This window comes from Sabethes cyaneus, chromosome 3 (assembly GCF_943734655.1).
Source record: "Sabethes cyaneus chromosome 3, idSabCyanKW18_F2, whole genome shotgun sequence".
NCBI lineage: Eukaryota > Metazoa > Arthropoda > Insecta > Diptera > Culicidae > Sabethes > Sabethes cyaneus.
This window is the reverse complement of record NC_071355.1, coordinates 162,106,784-162,124,831: the sequence shown is the minus strand read 5'-3', so window position 1 is coordinate 162,124,831 and position 18,048 is coordinate 162,106,784. Positions and strand designations below refer to the sequence as shown.

Genomic DNA, 18,048 nt, shown 5'->3' with positions numbered 1-18,048 from the left:
AAAACTAACATGACAAAATATCGTAGCTATCCTTGAAAAAGACTAAAATAAATAGTCGAAACGTCGGAATGAACTGAAAAAGCCAGTTCTAAATTCCATAAAAGACTGGAAAGGTCAAAAAAGTACGGTAAAAATTACGAAACTAACAGTCGACAGAGTCTAAAGTTATACGAAACTTTATGACATAATTTCGTTGATACCAGCACCAAACTCCAATTCGGTAGTGCTCTCCAATGTGGACGACCTGTCATCGTCCGGTCCAGGTCACCGCGTCCATAGTATACATACGTGTCGACTTCAAAGCAGCATACGATACAGTCGAAAACATGTCAAAAGGTCCAATCTGCAAAAGAGAGCTTCTCTTTGGGTACCCTCTTTTATGCTTATTACGGCGGCTTATTAGCTAGCCAATAACGCCAGAAACCTTTTCATGCAAAATAGACATATTCAAGTGCATTTATGTCACCGTGGTAAGCGTAAGAGAGGAGACGCAATGAGAATGTTTCTCGACAAATATCATGAAAGGAATCGACACAACGAGATAAACACGCGCCTCCCACTGACGGTAGCCGATGGTAGCGACAAAATAGAAGTAGATAAATTTGTGTCCTTGAGATCGCTATTGACCACGGGCAACAACATTAATAAGGAGATACTGCGGTTCATTCAAGGAGAAAATCGGGCATACCTTGCCCTTGCCTTCTACAATCAAGAACTATACGCCGCCGTAGAAACTGCCAATGTATAAAAACCTCGTTAGACCGGTAGTCCTTCATAGACTTGAAGCTGTGGCATTGCTGAAGGAGGACATACCCAGGGACGGACTGGGAGCCAAAGGCCCCACCGGGCTTTTGAGATTAGGGGCTCCAGTTTGCAATATTCTCATGATAGTAAATTAACACAAAAAACGACATCTACTAAAAAGACATCAGCATTACAAGGACAGTACATCGAATAAATATGGGCTCTATTTTGTAAGTCAGGTCGTGCAACTCGACTCGACTCAGGCACTGTCGAGTGTCTAGTACGGGGAAAACGGGCAGCATAGCGGCTCGATACACGCTTGAAACAAAACAAACTCTGTCGTTATTAGGAACGAGCCACCAGCTGTCATATTAGCGGTTCGCGGTACTTTAGTTTGGACGCATTTTGCTTCAACCCAATATTCGCTACTTCGAGTTTTAGTTTGTTCAGCCACCACCACAGATGTTGTTCTATCGACAATATCTATACCATCACGTTGATAAAGTCCCCTGCGAGGTTAGAATGGCCATGATTTTACGGTCGATGGTATCATACGCAACTTTGAAATCAATTAAATAATTGTGCGTTAAATTCTGTATTCATGGACTTTTTGGAGGATCTGCCGCAGCGTGCATATTTGATTCTTTACTGACCGTCTGACTTCAGCGAACCCGGAAAAGCACTTTTCACGTTCTGATGAGTTTCACTGTGCATCTTTGCCACCAATGCAGCGTTTTCCTCATCTGTCACCTATTTATATTTCTGCAGATTTTGAGTTATAGGGTTAATGACATGCAAAATTGCAAGTATCAAATAAGCTGATTTTATAAATGATAAGATGTCAACAGTTCAATATATATGAGTAGCTTACTGCGTCTACACGGCAGAACAGAGAAAAGAATCGAACGATCAGGATTCTTATTCCAAGGTGCAGGCGATTCCCGTGCCGAGTTATAGCTATCCCTGGGATTAAACTCTTGGATTCTCCTATAAGAATCCTGCTTCTATAAGCAAGGTATTCTGTGCGAATCCTCTGCAGAATTTCTTCCAATGATTACACGATTCCAATGTGACGAATCCCATTTTGGTTCGTCCTGGTAGAGCTGCGGAAAAAAGAACCCACCAGAAACGACACACGGAGTTCCTACAAAACGGTCATGTGCCCGAATTTTGCCATGCCTTTGATGTGCAATGATAGTGCTGGCAACCAGGGATGCCACATATAATTCTGTGTTTTTGTTGGAAAAATCTGGCCATCTGTACAACGAGGAAAAATATCTGTGCAAAAATCTGGCTAATACAAAACAATGAGAGTGAAAGAGACGGATAGTCAGTTTGCGGACTATTTCCGTCTCTTTCACTCTCATTGTAAAAGCTCAAAAATCTGTGTAATTGGCAAAAATCTATATTCTGTGTATACCGATTCTGTACAGGCGATTTCTTTCGAATGTCTGTTAAACACAGAATAATCTGTGCATGTGGCAACCCTGCTGGCAACCTGCTTACTGACAAAACGACGGTAGCAGCCAAGTGGAAGAGTATTTCCAAACGCTGTTGAATAGAGAAGTAAACACGAATATCAGCAGGTTCAGGATAAGAATTTTGAGCGACGGTCAAACTGTGGAGCCAGCAACACAGGAGGAGGTTAAGAGGCCAATCAGTGAGCTGAAAGACGGCAAGGTTACTGTAAAGGATGGTATCCTGGCTGAACTTCTGAAAGCGGGGGGCGAGCAGCTGTACGAAACAATTCGCCGCCTCATTGTCAGGAACAGGATATGGGTGGAAAATAAATATCGGAGGAGTGGTTGATTGACCTCATTTCCCATAATTTTAAAAACGGACATCGACTTGAGAGTAAAAACTATCGAGACATTACGTTACTCAATTTTGCCTATAAGGTGTTCTCCCTATTCTGTGTTGTAGACCTAAACCGTTAGTGGAGTTCTTCGTCGGCGAGTATCAAGCTGGTTTTCATGAGGGTCGCTTCACGATGGATCAGATATTTACCCTGCGTCTAGTAACTGACGAGTTCCGGGAGTACAACTTGCAGACTCATCATCTTTTTATGGATTTTAAGGCGGCATACGATTCAGTCAAACGAAATGAGCTGTGACAGTTAACGCTAGGACATGGTTTTCCCACAGAACTAGTTACGTTGGTTCGTGTGACGCTGGATGAGTAAAAATTATAAGTCAGAATAGCGGATGAGACCTCACATGGTTTTGATTTTACGGATGACGTCGATATCACTGAAATCAAAAGTAGAGCAGGGCAAGAAGCCATTAGGTCATTCAATTGGGAAATTGGGACTTACCATTAACACCGCCAAAACGAAGTACATGGCGTGAAAATCCAAATGGCATTGGTGCCGAAGCGCAACTGAATGAGGAATGATATGAAGTAGTAGATGAATTCATATATTTTGGTATGCTCGTGACATGTGACAGCGATGTAAGTCGCAAAATGAAACGACTAATATTGCAGCTGCGAATTGGCCTTTACGCAGGTATTACATTTTGTAGCTGGAGTCCCGTAGCTTGCAAATTCGCATAAAACTGACGCTCTAGAGAACACTAATCCTCTCGGTGGCCCTTTACGGATATGAATCATGGACGCTAAAGGAAGCTGATCGACGAATGCTTGGGGCTTAGCGTAAAATTTGGCAAAATCCAAAATGGAGTGTCGCGCAGACGCATGAGCCACGAACTATATTAAGAATGCAAATATGCTTTTATAATGAAGATAGTACAGTGTGGCAGTCTGCGCTGGGCTGGTCACGTGGCTAGAATGCCCGACGAAAGAGTAGCCAAAATTATTTTAAGCAGAGAATCAAGAAGAGACCGTAGACTTCACAGTAGACATCGCACTGATAGATGTGCGCTATCGAGGATGATGCACGCTTAGCTGGTGTCCGAGGGGTTTGAAGAAAGGTAGCCCAGGATTGAGTACTGGAGGACCATAATTCATACGGCGCAGGATCGATAACGGACCGTCACCACTAAAGTAAACTAAATATTGAGCTTAAGCCGACAGTTCAATATTTATGAGTAGTAAAATGACTGCGGATGAAATACTAATTCTACTTACAAATACTCAGAATTGAAGCTGGTGTAAGATTTTCGGAGCTTGACCTCAACAGCTTAACTTAAATGATTTCATGAATCATGGGGCCCCAGCAATTTAACATTCGTGAGTCGCAGAAAAAGTTTAATTGAAATAGAAATTTTGGTTTAAAGTTCGGGGCTGAATTTTCAATCATCAAATCCGTTGATTTCATGAATCATGGGGCCCCATCAATTGAACATTCGTGACTCGTAGAAAGAGTTTAACTGAAATAAAAATTTTGGAAAATTTTATTTTGTGTAACGACGAAATTTTTACTGGGGCCCACCGGGTATTTGCCCGGTTGCCCGGTGGGCCAGTCCGCCACTGGACATACCCACCCTTGCCGTGTTCAAGGTGCTGCGGACAATATTTGCTGGAGCACAAAGTGATAGCTAAGAGTGGCGGAGGTTTATGAACGACAAGCTAGAGGCATTACTTGGAGAGACACACGTCGTACATCTGGCAAAAGTCGGTAGACTACGGTGGGCCGGACACGTCGTGAGGATACCAGACGACAGTGCGGCGGTAAAAGTTCTCTTCAACAACCCAACCGACATCTGGAACAGAGGGCCCAACGTGCAAAATGATTCGACCAAACCGAAAGCGACTTGCGGCTTCTGAAATACCTAAGAAATTGGCGACAAATGGAGACGGTTTCTTAAAACAGCACGCTGACTCTATGCTAACGACGACGACGATGTATGTATGTGGAGGCGCAGAGTGGTCTGAAATTTACAACTTTCGGTACATACATCTCTTGTAGCAAATTGTACATACATAATTGTAGCAAACATTACTAAATTTACACAATTAAAAATAAAACGCACATAAACTGCATTTATCCAAATTTGAAATCAACTACCGCTTCTCCGGTCGATAAAATTGGATGGGAAACCCTCGCCATTATTCAATACATATTCCATTTCCCGGCTGGCCGTAGTAGTTGGGCACCCTCAGGCATATTGAGCTACCCGAAGGTGTCAATTATTACGAAACTGGCAACGGACAACCAAACGAGTTCGCGCTCGTTTCGCTCTACGCATGACACCACCACCGCGCACCGACCGGCCGGGGCAACGACAGAAAGTGAGATAACCGGTCAATCTATGAATGAAAGTCGCGCTTTAATTTACTCATCGGTATTTAGTTAGGGACCCGCTCGGACCGAAGACCGGCCTCCGTTTTTCGTATGCACTACCAACCACTCACTGTGCGCTGTCATGTCATGGAGACTGCTTTTAAGTCCGCGGCCGATTCGTCACCGCAGCATGTTTTATTAATGTTTCGTCTTTCAGCCCGAATTTGGGTGCTTATTGTGGTTTAACCAGTGTGTGGCTTCCATTTTGGGTTGTTTGTATGTGATTCCCAACCATCCAAAATTAAGTAAGCGAGCATTTCATTGCTGAATAAGTGAGCTGAATTAAAGGCTTGAGTAATAACAGGTTATTATTAAAGGCGAAAGTGTGAGCTTTTGATACCAATCATCATATGTACGCATTAGTTGGCTTTTCTGGTTGTGATGTCTGTTTTGATAAATTATTCATTCGTCTGTTTTGTACGGACCGTTGCTTTTTTAAATATAACGGATATGCTCTAATTGCTTTTAACTTATAATACTCTGTCTGCCGTGGGACATATTCATAGACATCATTGTAACAGAAGAAAACACCGCTGATGGTGAGTTGCGTGCAAATTCGCATAATCCGGAATAGTCCGGATATCAATATTTATTGGGTTTCAATCAACATGTAAGATCTTTACTGCTATTTTACTCATTGATGAGATTGAGTGGCCTCGAGGCTGTGGACATGACTAATAATGTTTTCATCTAGTATGTCTTGTGTGAAATTACTTGTTAATGGCAGTTCAACATTAGATTAATCACTGTTGTCTAATAGCCGATGACGTTGATGTTGTAAATCTGTTAACAAGCTGATTTCTAAACAAAGTCGACAGCTTTTCAATTGATTACTTCTTTGTCTATAATTAAAATTATCAGACCTGACTGCTAGGAGTCTTCCATTGAAACCAGTGGTGTAATTCATTTGCCTGCAATAAAAACGGACAGCTCAAACACGCAAGCTAAAACTGACGGAAATAATGTAAAGGTCACCATTACGTTAAAGAGTTACTTACCCATAAGACAAGACACTGAATGTTTACCCCGCACAAATCTATGGGAATGGCATGGTTCAAAAGTACGCTGCTTCTCAGCTATCTATGTTGTCTCAAGATCTCGCGGTCAAGGCTTCCCCGACAATCGTCGAGTCATTCATAAGAAGGTTTTGAGTATGCATATTTATGACCGTAATCCAACAGAAACTGATGGTGCGATGCACAGTAAAGTTGTTAACCTAGCTAAATAAAAACTAATGAAAGATGTTTTCTACTTGAAATTTAAATTATAGAAACAGTTGGTAGCAGACTGATACAACTCACACATTTTAATGTTCTCACTTTGCAGTGTTCCCATCTTCAAGAACCTCCCGGAAGACACCCTGTGCAAGATATCGGACGTGCTGGAAGAGTGCTACTACCAGAAAGGTGACTATATCATCCGCCAGGGAGCTCGTGGCGACACGTTCTTCATCATCTCCAAGGGTCAGGTGCGTGTTACCATCCGGCAGCCGGAAACACAGGAGGAAAAATTCATCCGCACGCTCGGTAAAGGCGATTTCTTCGGCGAAAAGGCGTTGCAAGGGTTTGTTACAGAAACCTTTTCAGAAAATTTCCGAATTGCTGAAATTTATTCTTGCTCGCTTCAGGGATGATCTTCGAACGGCCAACATTATTTGCGACTCTCCGGAAGGCGTCACTTGTTTGGTCATAGATCGAGATACGTTCAACCAGTTGATCTCGAACTTGGACGAAATCAAGAATCGCTACAACGATGATGCGGTGATCCAGAAAAAGAAGTAAGTATACTAGAAATTATATTGTTCCATCATTTGGATAGCAGTTTGAAAACATTAGTCACTATCGTATTCATTCTATCGAAAGCATTTTCATTTGAGGACTTGTAAGTATGTTGTACCATTTCAATTAAAACAGATTTAAGGCACCGTACATAACCTAACTATAACTATAATTTCCAGAATCTACGAAGAGTTCCGCGACGTACGACTTTCGGATCTGCGTGTACTGGCAACCTTGGGCGTTGGTGGTTTTGGCCGTGTCGAGCTAGTTCAGCTAGCCCAGGATAAAGCCCGCTCGTTTGCGCTGAAACAGATGAAGAAAGCTCAGATCGTTGAAACTCGTCAACAGCAGCACATAATGTCCGAAAAAGAAATCATGAGCGAAGTATAAAACTGACATCTGCAAACCCATGTATGTCCATTTTACTAATGACCAACATTCCAATTCCCAACAGGCAAACAGCGATTTCATCGTAAAACTGTACAAGACCTTCAAGGATCGCAAATATTTGTACATGCTAATGGAGAGCTGCCTGGGCGGAGAGCTCTGGACGATTCTGCGTGACCGTGGACACTTCGACGATCCCACCACACGCTTCTACACGGCTTGCGTGGTGGAAGCGTTCGATTATCTACACTCGCGCAACATCATCTATCGGGATCTGAAGCCGGAGAATCTACTGCTGGACGTGGCCGGTTATGTCAAACTGGTGGACTTTGGGTTCGCCAAGAAGCTCCAATCAGGTAATGCTTTCCTATACCTAGTTTGAAAATAGGTTATTTGATATTGACTGCGACTATTCTTGGTTCGTAGGACGCAAAACTTGGACTTTCTGCGGAACTCCAGAGTATGTAGCACCGGAGGTGATTCTCAACCGAGGCCATGACATCAGCGCCGACTACTGGTCGCTGGGAGTGCTAATGTTCGAGTTGCTAACTGGTAAGCATATTATGTCGCATACATCTTTAAAGAATAGCATGGTATAGGAAGTATAGGAATTTGGGATACGAAACGACTACCGGAGGAGTGGAAAGACGGGGTTATCTGCCCTATCTACAAGAAAGGTGATAAGCTGGATTGTGAGAACTACCGAGCCATCACTATCCTGAATGCCGCCTACAAAGTGCTGTCCCAAGTCCTCTTTCATCGACTATCGCCAATAGCCAATAGATTTGTGGGAAGTTACCAGGCCGGCTTCATGGAGGGTCGGTCTACAACAGACCAAATCTTCACCCTGCGGCAGATCCTCCAGAAGTGCCGCGAATTCCGAGTCCCCACGCACCACCTGTTCATCGATTTCAAAGCCGCATATGATAGCGTAAACCGACAAGAGCTATGGAAAATTTTGGACGAAAACGGCTTTCCGGGTAAGCTTACTAGACTTATCATGGCTACGATGGATGGGATCCAGTGCTGTGTGAGAATCTCGGGTGGATTGTCGGACCCATTCGAATCTCGCAGGGGACTTCGACAAGGAGATGGTCTTTCCTGCCTGCTATTCAACATTGCGCTTGAAAGTGTTATAAGGCGAGCGGCGATCGAAATGCGGGGCACGATTTTCAATAAATCCAGTCAATTTATCTGCTTTGCTGACGACGTGGATGCTGTCGGCAGAACATTTGAGGCGGTGGAAGATCAGTACACCAGACTGAAACGCGAAGCAGAGAAGATTGGATTGCAGATAAATACGTCTAAAACGAAGTATATGCTGGCGGGCGGGACCGAGCGCGACAGGGCTCGCTTGGGCAGCACCGTGGTAATCGACGGGGATGAGTTCGAGGTAGTCGACGAGTTCGTATACCTTGGCTCGCTGGCAACAGAGGACAACAATACCAGCCGTGAGATTAAAAGACGTATTATCAGCGGAAGTCGGGCCTACTACGGACTCCACAAACACTTGCGGTCGAACAATCTGAGCCCCCGTACAAAGTGCACATTGTACAAAACGCTAATTAGACCGGTTGTCCTCTACGGGCACGAAACGTGGACATTGCTAGAAGAGGACCTACGAGCACTCGGAGTTTTCGAACGGCGGGTGCTAAGAACCATCTTTGGCGGAGTGCAAGAGAACGGTGTATGGAGGCGAAGAATGAACCACGAGCTCGCGCGTCTCTACGGCGAACCAAGTATTCAGAAAGTGGTTAAAGCTGGACGGATACGTTGGGCAGGACATGTTGCTAGAATGCCGGACAACTATCCTGCAAAAATGGTCTTCGCATCAAATCCGGTAGGAACAAGACGAAGAGGGGCACAGCGAGCGAGGTGGCAAGACCAGGTGGAGCGAGATCTGGCGAGCACTGGGTGCCCGCGGAACTGGAGATCAGTTGCCATGGACCGAAACAGATGGAGAAATTATACTGCGCAGGCCTTGTCATAAGACGTTAGGCCAATTAAGTGTTAAGTGTAAGGTATAGGAAGTTGGGGCAATGGAATGGTACTTACCGTAATAGCGCAAAATCTATTATTCTATGTTTACTGCCTTATATAGTCACATTGCATCACTCTCATAAATCCTTCAGAAATTATGAAAATACAGCGTGTGTACACATCATATTTTAGTCGATCTCAAGGCAGTACATGATACTGTCCTCTATTCTGCATACAAAATTCTCTCCCGCATCCTGTTTCTCAGACTGAGGCCCTTGCAAGAAACCTTTGTTGGCGAATACCAGTGCGGTTTTCGAGAGGGACACTCGACGATGGACAAAATCGATAAATTTCGAGAATTCGACTGAACTTGTAGACTCACAATTTGTTTACATGCTTCAAGGCGGCGTACGATTCAGTCATTCATTGTATTCAAACATGGGTTTTCAACAAAACTGATTAGGTTGATATGTGCTGCCCTTGATGGATCAAAATCAAATGTTAGGATAGCGGGTGAGACATCAGACTCGTTTGTAACGTTAGATGGTTTGAAGCAAGGTGTCGGGCTATCGAATTTGACATTGCACTGAAAGGTGCTATTCAATGGGTAGGCGTGCGGAGAAGCGGTACCATCATCAGGAAATCTTATATGCTCTTCCTTTCACCGATATCATCGGTGTTAACCGTAGAATTGTGAAAGAGACGTACACACATCTTTAGGAGGAAGCTGTGGGTATAGGGCTTATCATAAATTCTACCAAATAAAGTATATGGTGCCTAATAGAGACCGTAGTAGCCCTTCGAGCAGGGATGGCACCTCCTCAGAAGAAAAAAAGAGAAGAGAAAAATTCAAACTGTGCTCAGTCTTCAACGCGATTTATTCTGCTCCGTTTCATTTTAACTTTTCTCTTTCTTGCTGAACGCAGTTGTATGAGCAACCGCACACTGTGCTACTCATTGAGGAGAATGTTAATACACTTTGAATACGTTGATGCGATGCGCTGACGTATGACAACTGCGAGTAGTTTTAACATGGGTAGTGCGTTGAGAAAAAACGACGATTGTCAGTAGCGGTCGTTGCCATCAGAAAAATATTAATCCATTAATGCAGTTGAATCATGATTCTTACATTTAGTATATTCAGTTGAGTTTGGCTGCCCGTGAACGCAACTGCATCATATGGTTAGGCATGTCACAACGGCAACAGTGCGAAAAATGTTATTTAGATATGGCAACATTTGAATTCCCATACATTTGCTTCTTGACGCGCACCAACAGGAAAGTCCCATTATAAACAAAGGTAATTCTCCGCTATGATTCAAAATTTAACGACTTTTGATTGTCTTGACGCCTCTGAGTCTATAGTTGCTGTACGCGCACCGGTTGTTTTGTTTCTACGTTTACTGCTGTAGCTACCGAGAGGACCGGAAGCAAAACCGAAAATTGCTCATTTAAAGAGCGCATTAAGAAGTTTTTCTGCGCGTCAGTTTTTCTCATTGTGTTTAGTCTGTTTCTCATTGTGTGGATTTATTTCTCATTTCTGAAAGCAGTTCTGCTCATTGTGTTGAACAAAAAAGTTGCACTTTTTGCACAATGAGTGAGGAAATAACAAACCTGCCTTCGAGTATTGGAGCTGCGGTGATGATAGATGGAGATGCTTCTGAAGTGGTGATAATGTTGTGAGTCGTGAAGCAAAAAGGCAAATAGCGGCTGCCAACACGGCCTTCTACGGATTACGTATCCAGTGGAGGTGCCGTAACTTGCAACTCCGTACAAAACTCTAAAAGACACAACTCCGCTCTAAAAGACACTAACTCTCCCGACGGTACTATATGGCCACGAAGCGTGGATGTTGAAAAAGAGCAGCCGACGAGCTCTTGGCGTTTTTGGGCGTAAGATCCTGCAAGTCGCTACAATGGGCTTGCCCCGTAGCAAGGATGCCGAATGAGAGACCAGTGAAAAAATATTTAGCAGAGAACCCGATAGAGGCAGATGACTTCGAGGCAGACCCCGTACCCGTTAGATGAGCGCCGTTGACGTGGATGTTAGAGCAGCGGATGTTAGGGGCGACTGGAGAGCGGCAGCCCAAGACCGAGAACCACGGAGACGACTGCTGAATTCGGCATGGATTCGATAAGCGGATTATATCCGAAAAAGTAAAGAGTAAGGGCACGTTGTACTCCCGATCATTCTAAAGGAATTATCGGAGAGTGAAAATATGATCGCTAGTAGTATGGGCCTTAATAAAGCCCGCCTAACACTCTCCTACTAATGCTCTTGCTATTAGGGATAAACGACGGAACAAAATCTGGGAGAGCACCTTGCACGCGGCATTGATCAGTATAATGCCTCAATATTTACAGCAATTGAGCCGATTGCCCTTTTTATAAATGGGACTAACCTTCCATCCACTCCTCTTAGTTTTTTTTTCCTCTTCCTAAATCCTTGAAATTATTCAGTGAAGTGCCGTTACTAGTGCTTCTTTGGCTTTTTTGCAGAGTTCTGCCGTGAGTCGGTCCATTCAGGCGGATCTGTTATTCTTCAGCTAACCGAATTTTTGCCGGATCTCTTCAACGCTGTTATCGTTTGTAGGCACTCCTAGGTTAACTTCCGTTCCGTCTCCTTCAGTTACATCACCATTGAGATGCCCATCGAAGACTTGCTTCCAGCAGTCGACCACCAAACGCTCGTATGTGACCAGGTTTTCCTCCTCGTTGCTACACATATCAGTCTCCAGTATGTATCATTTACGAGATTGGATCGCCTTCTCATAGAACTTGCGCGTCTCATTAGCCCGGAATAGTTGTTTTAGCTCTTCACGATATCTGTTCTCCTTCTGACGCTTTTTCCTCCTCATGATTGTGATCAACTTTTTCCGCGCTCATCGATATATGGCCAAATTCATCCTCGTGCCAATACGTAGATAGTTTTCCTAAGCTGTTTTTTCCTCTGCATCGCTTGTGTCATCGCATTCCCCGTCAAACCAACCATTTCAAAGTTTCTTCACATCGAAATCTTTACCAGGGCACTTAAGGTTTCTTCACTTAGCACTGCGGTTGCTAGGTGCACCAAATTTGTAAAAAAATAGACTTTAGGCTGTAACCTTGCTAACGGAGGACATACGTACACTTTCCGATTTTGAACAAAAGGTGTTGCAGCCTATTTTTGACAGAGTACGTAGAAAACGGATTGTGCAGCGGCAGCAGGCATATGAATCGCGAATTGTAATTAGATAGATTCCTCTCATACGTCTGGCAAAAGGGACGTTACAGTGTGTCGGCCACGTGGCGAGGATGCCGTACACCAGTGTAGTGAAATCTGTTCTCTTCAAGGACCGCACAGTTACCAGGAATAAAGGGGTCCAACGTGCTCGACCAGATTCAAGTCGACTCGCAAGTGTCAAGTCAAGTCAAGCGATAAGTAGCCCGGAATCGCGTGGAATAGGGACAAGTTCTTGATACGGCACGAGCCATCCAGACTCCAAGCTCCTACAGAAGAAATACCGCGATCTATCACCGAGTAATCCCACAAGTATGCGGCACTCGCGGCTGTTCTAAAATTACCCGTGGCTTCAACCTCGAAACTCACGAGAAAAAATCAAGTCTGTTTTTGCGCTCTGCTCGAGTATCAAGTTAAGAGTATCGAATGCCCGCATACGATGATCGTTTTTACTGAAGGAGTTGATAAAAAAACATTTACTGGCATCATATTAGAACAACAGCAGCCCAAAACGCAGAAATTCAAGAAAAATAAGCCATTTTTGTAAGCCAGCGTCGGATTATTTAGTGATAACGCACGGTGAAATGGATTTACCTAAAGTAGGATATAAATACTAGCAACGAAATCTAAAGGACTATTTGTGTAGAGTAAAAGCTTGCGGGCTTCCTGACTTTAGGAGGAAGATTGGTACTGCAAAGCACTACACTGCAAGCATGGATAGAGGGGTCAGTCCCGGTGTAGTGGTTAGCATTCACGCCTCTCACGCCGAGAACCCGGGTTCATATCCCAACCCCGCAGAAATCACGAATGACCCAAGCTGTTAAAGTGACTATAATCTAACAAAAAAGCACAGATAGCAAGAATATCTTTTACTCCATATGGTGGAGAACTGAAAAGAGGCGTGGAATACAGAGAAACGCTTAGATAACTAGTGAGAACTAGGAGAAGCTAGAGACTCGGAGTTTGTTTAAAAGAACGCCATAATCCACTCGAGCGAATGATGCTTTAAAGTTAGTGTAGACGGCGTCACCTTGTCCGAAAACAAAGCATAGTATTGACTTTAAATTTTGATGGAATTTAACCGACTGATTTTTTTTAGACAGACTTCGCAGTCAACTGTTAGTGTACAGAACAGTTGCGGGATTATTGCTATGATTGCTATGAAGAGGTGATCAGATGTTATCAAAGACTATGAGCAAATTATTCCAATGAGCTGAAATAGCATCCAAATTACTTTCTTCGCGGGTTTTACGGTGTTCGAGGGATCGCGATGAACGGTGAAGTCATTTCTGATCAGTTACGCTCTATTTAAACGTCGTCGCCAAACCATGTCCCATTAAGCACAATAGCATCACAATCGAACTCTCCTACAAATAATGGTTCCTCGTACATTCTGATAGTATAAACACATGACGTGACCTACTTCCGCGGTGTAAACCGAAGGAGAACCGCTGGTCAACGATGAAGTTATAGTTAACGTTAAAGATAACAGATAGTGGCATACGAGTGTGTCGGAATTCCACAAGGAAGGATGTCATCATAGAGATTATTATTGCGGATAAAAAATACTTCAAAGAGCACTGAAATTATATTTGCTCAGGCGAACAAGCTGAAAGCCGTCATAGTTACAACCAAGCACAGAAACAGAACAACTGAACGCAGGAAGAAATAGTGTGATCCACCATGCTTTTCAATTTGCTTTCCGTTGGTGTAATTAGGATTATTTTGGATTAATTAGGACTAATTTGATTTACGAAATAATTGACAAATCTTTCAAAAGAATAACTAGGAACAATGAAGCATTTTGTAGACTGATCGAGAGTGTTCATACTACTGCGATGGAAGCTAAGAACGAATCCACTTGCTGACAGCTAAATCTCTACTCTACTTTACTCTGGCGAAAGCCCCGTTGATATAGGTGTTTTCTGTTAAAATTTTAAGTGAAAGTAGCTCAATGTGTCTTTTTTACACTAAGTATGTTGCACTAGCAGCTGTGCAATCGCTGTGAAGATGGACTCAGTAGAACAGCAGCTACCCGATCAGGACCATATATCTCAATCATATATCGCAATCGCTGTGAAGATGGACTCAGTAGAACAGCAGCTACCCGATCAGGACCATAACAATGTTATGTCAGTTTTATAATACACTAGCTGACCCGACAAACTTCGTATTGCCACAAATTAACCTGTGTTGTACATAAATCATGAATCTCGGATGATCTTTGTCACAATCTCGAGTTTTGCAAGCCCCCCAGTGGGCGGCGCTTCCGACGGCGGGTCACCGGCAACACTCGCGACCGTCTCGTCCTGAATGATCTAGTGTTACTATAGATAGTTTTTGTGGTCTTGTATTGACTAATGTTTTATGGAAGAGTCTCGAATTTCTTGAGTTCGATTAGTTTTTGAGTTTCGCAAAAATTTCTGTTTTATTTGTATGAGAGTCCATATCCCCCTACCACAGGGGTGAGAGGTCTCTAACTATCGTAAAATAAATTCAAGACTCCAAAATCTCCCACATGCCAAATTTGGTTCCATTTGCTTGATTAGTTCTCAAGTTATAAGGAAATTTGAATTTCATTTGTATGGATCTCCCCTCTTAAAAGGGGACGGGGTCGTAATTCACCATAGAAAAAATTTCTGCCATCTAAAACTCCCACATGCCAAATTTGGTTCCATTTGATTGATTAGTTCTCGAGATAAGAGGAAATTTGTTTTTCATTTGTATAGGAGCCCCCCCCCCTCTTAAAGTGGGGAAATCCATAGAAAATATACCATAGAAAATATTCTTGCCTACAAAAACACCCACATGATAAATTTGGTTCCATTTGCTTGATTAGTTCTAGAGTTATGATGAAATTTGTATTTCGTTTGTATGAGAGCCCCCCTCTTAAAAAGGTAAGAAGTCCTAATTCATCATAGAAAAAATGGTTGCCTCCAAAAACACCCACATGCCAAATATGGTTCCATTTGCTTGATTAGTTCTCGAATTATGAGGAAATTTGTATTTCATTTGTGTAGAAACACCCCCTCTTAAAGTTGGGAGGGGTCCTAATTCACCATAGAAAATATTTTTGCCTCCAGAAACCTCCACATGCCAAATTTGGTTCTATTTGCTTGATTAGTTCTCGAGTTATGAGGAAATTTGTATTTCGTTTGTATAAGAGCCCCCCCCCTCTTAAAGTTGGGAGGGGTTCTAATTCACCATAGAAAATATTCTTGCCCTCGAAAACTTTCACATGCCAAATTTGGTTTCATTTGCTTGATAAGCTCTCGAGTTATGAGGAAATTTGTATTTCATTTGTATAGGAGCCCCCCCTCCTAAAGTGAGGAAGGGTCCCAGTTCATCATAGAAAAAATTTTTGTCTACAAAAACACCCACGTGTCAAATTTGGTTCCATTTGCTTGATTAGTTCTCGAGTTATGAGGAAATTTGTATTTCGTTTGTGTGGGAGCCCCTCCCTCTTAAAGTAGGGAGGGGTTCTAATTCACCATATAAAATATTCTTGCCCTCGAAAACTTTCACATGCCAAATTTGGTTCCATTTGCTTGATTAATTCTCGAGTTATGAGGAAATTTGCATTTCATTTGTATGGAAACCCCCCTTCCTAAAGTGGGGAGGGGTCCCAATTTATCATAGAAAAAATTTTTGTCTCCAAAAACACCCACATGCCAAATTTGGTTCCATTTGCTTAATTACTTCTCGAATTATGAGGAAAATTGTGTTTCTTTGGTACAGGAGCCCCCCCCTCTTAAAGTGGGGAGGGGTCCTAATTTACTATAGAAAATATTCTTGCCCTCGAAAACCTTCACATGCCAAATTTGGTTCCATTTGCTTGATTAGTTCTCGGGTTATGAGGAAATTTGTGTGGAAGCCCCCCCTTTTAAAGAGGAGAGGAGTTATAATTCCCCTTATAAAGAGGGGAGGGGTCTCAATTTACCATAGAATAAATTCTTGTCACCGAAAACACCCACATGCCAAATTTTGTTCTATTTGCTTGATTAGTTGTCGAGTTATGCAGAAATTTGTGTTTCATTTGTATGGGAGCCCCCCCTCTTAATGGGGGGAGGGGTTTCTAACCATCACTAAAACCTTTCCTGGCCCCAAAAAACCTCTACATGCATATTTTCATGCCGATTGGTTCAGTAGTTTTCGATTCTATAAGGAACATACGGACAGACAGACAGAAATCCTTCTTTATAGATTACTAGCTGACCCGACAAACTTCGTATTGCCACAAATTAACCTGTGTTGTACATAAATCATGAATCTCGGATGATCTTTGTCACTATCTCGAGTTTTGCAAGCCCCCCAGTGGGCGGCGCTTCCGACGGCGGGTCACTGGCAACACTCGCGACCGGCTCGTCCTGAATGATCTAGTGTTACTATAGATAGTTTTTGTGGTCTTGTTATTGATTAATGTTTTATGGAAGAGTCTCGAATTTCTCGAGTTGGATTAGTTTTTGAGTTTCGCAAAAATTTCTGTTTTATTTGTATGAGAGTCCATATCCCCCTACCACAGGGGTGAGAGGTCTCTAACTATCATAAAATAAATTCAAGACTCAAAAATCTCCTACATGCTAAATTTGGTTCCATTTGCTTGATTAGTACTCAAATTATAAGGAAATTTGTATTTCATTTGTATGGGAGCCCACCCTCTTAAAAGGGAAAGGGGTCGTAATACACCACAAAAAAAAATCCTGCCATCTAAAACTCTCACATGCCAAATTTGGTTCCATTTGCTTGGTTAGTTCTCGAATTATGAGGAAATTTGTATTTCATTTGTGTAGAAGCCCCCCCTGTTGAAGTGTGGAAGGATCCTAATTCACCGTAGAAAATATTTTTGCCTCCAAAAACCTCCACATGCCGAATTTGGTTCTATTTGCTTGATTAGTTCTCGAGTTATGGGGAAATTTGCATTTCATTTGTATTGGAGCCCCCCCTCCTAATGTGGGAAGAGGTCCTAATTCATCACAGAAAAAATTCTTGCCTCCAAAAACACCTACACGCCAAATTTGGTTCCATTTGCTGGATTAGTTCTCGAGTTATGAGGAAATTTGTATTTCGTTTGTATAGGACCCCCCCTCCTAAAGTGGGGAGGGGTCCCAATTCATCATTGAAAAAAAAAATTGTCTCCAAAAACACACATATGCCAAATTTGGTTCAATTCGCTTGATTAGTTCTCGAGTTATGAGGAAATTTGTATTTCATTTGTACAGGAGCCCCTCCTCCCAAAGTGGGGAGGGGTCCTAATTCACCATAGAAAATTTTCTTGCTCTTGAAAACCTTCACATGCCAAATTTGGTTGCATTTGCTTGATTAGTTCTCGAGTTATGAGGAAATTTGTATGGAAGCCCCCCCTCTTAAAGGGGAGAGGAGTTATAATTCCTCTTATAAAGAGGGGAGGGGTCTCAATTCACCATAGCATAAATTCTTGTCACCAAAAAAAACACCCACATGCCAAATGTTGTTCTATTTGCTTGATTAGTTCTCGAGTTAGGAGGAAATTTGTATTTCATTTGTACAGGAGCCCCCCCCTCTTAGAGTGGGGAGGGGTCCTAATTTACCGTAGAAAATTTTCCTGCCCTCGAAAACCTTCACATGCCAAATTTGGTTCCATTTGCTTGATTAGTTCTCGAGTTATGAGGAAATTTGTATGGAAGCCCCCCCTCTTAAAGGGGAGAGGAGTTACAATTC

General features: G+C 42.8%; 1 protein-coding gene across 5 annotated transcripts in view; it reads left to right on the top strand.

The window, feature by feature from the left end:
* LOC128744227 (cGMP-dependent protein kinase, isozyme 2 forms cD4/T1/T3A/T3B) overlaps positions 1-18,048 on the top strand; it is a 416,751-nt gene that overhangs the window by 390,365 nt on the left and 8,338 nt on the right. For all 5 annotated transcript variants that reach the window (XM_053841068.1, XM_053841069.1, XM_053841072.1 and 2 more), the window contains 5 exons: positions 6,314-6,550; positions 6,615-6,764; positions 6,945-7,149; positions 7,220-7,508; positions 7,579-7,704. In XM_053841068.1, coding sequence (XP_053697043.1) covers positions 6,314-6,550; positions 6,615-6,764; positions 6,945-7,149; positions 7,220-7,508; positions 7,579-7,704 — 1,007 coding nt within the window. The remainder of the gene's footprint in view (positions 1-6,313; positions 6,551-6,614; positions 6,765-6,944; positions 7,150-7,219; positions 7,509-7,578; positions 7,705-18,048) is intronic.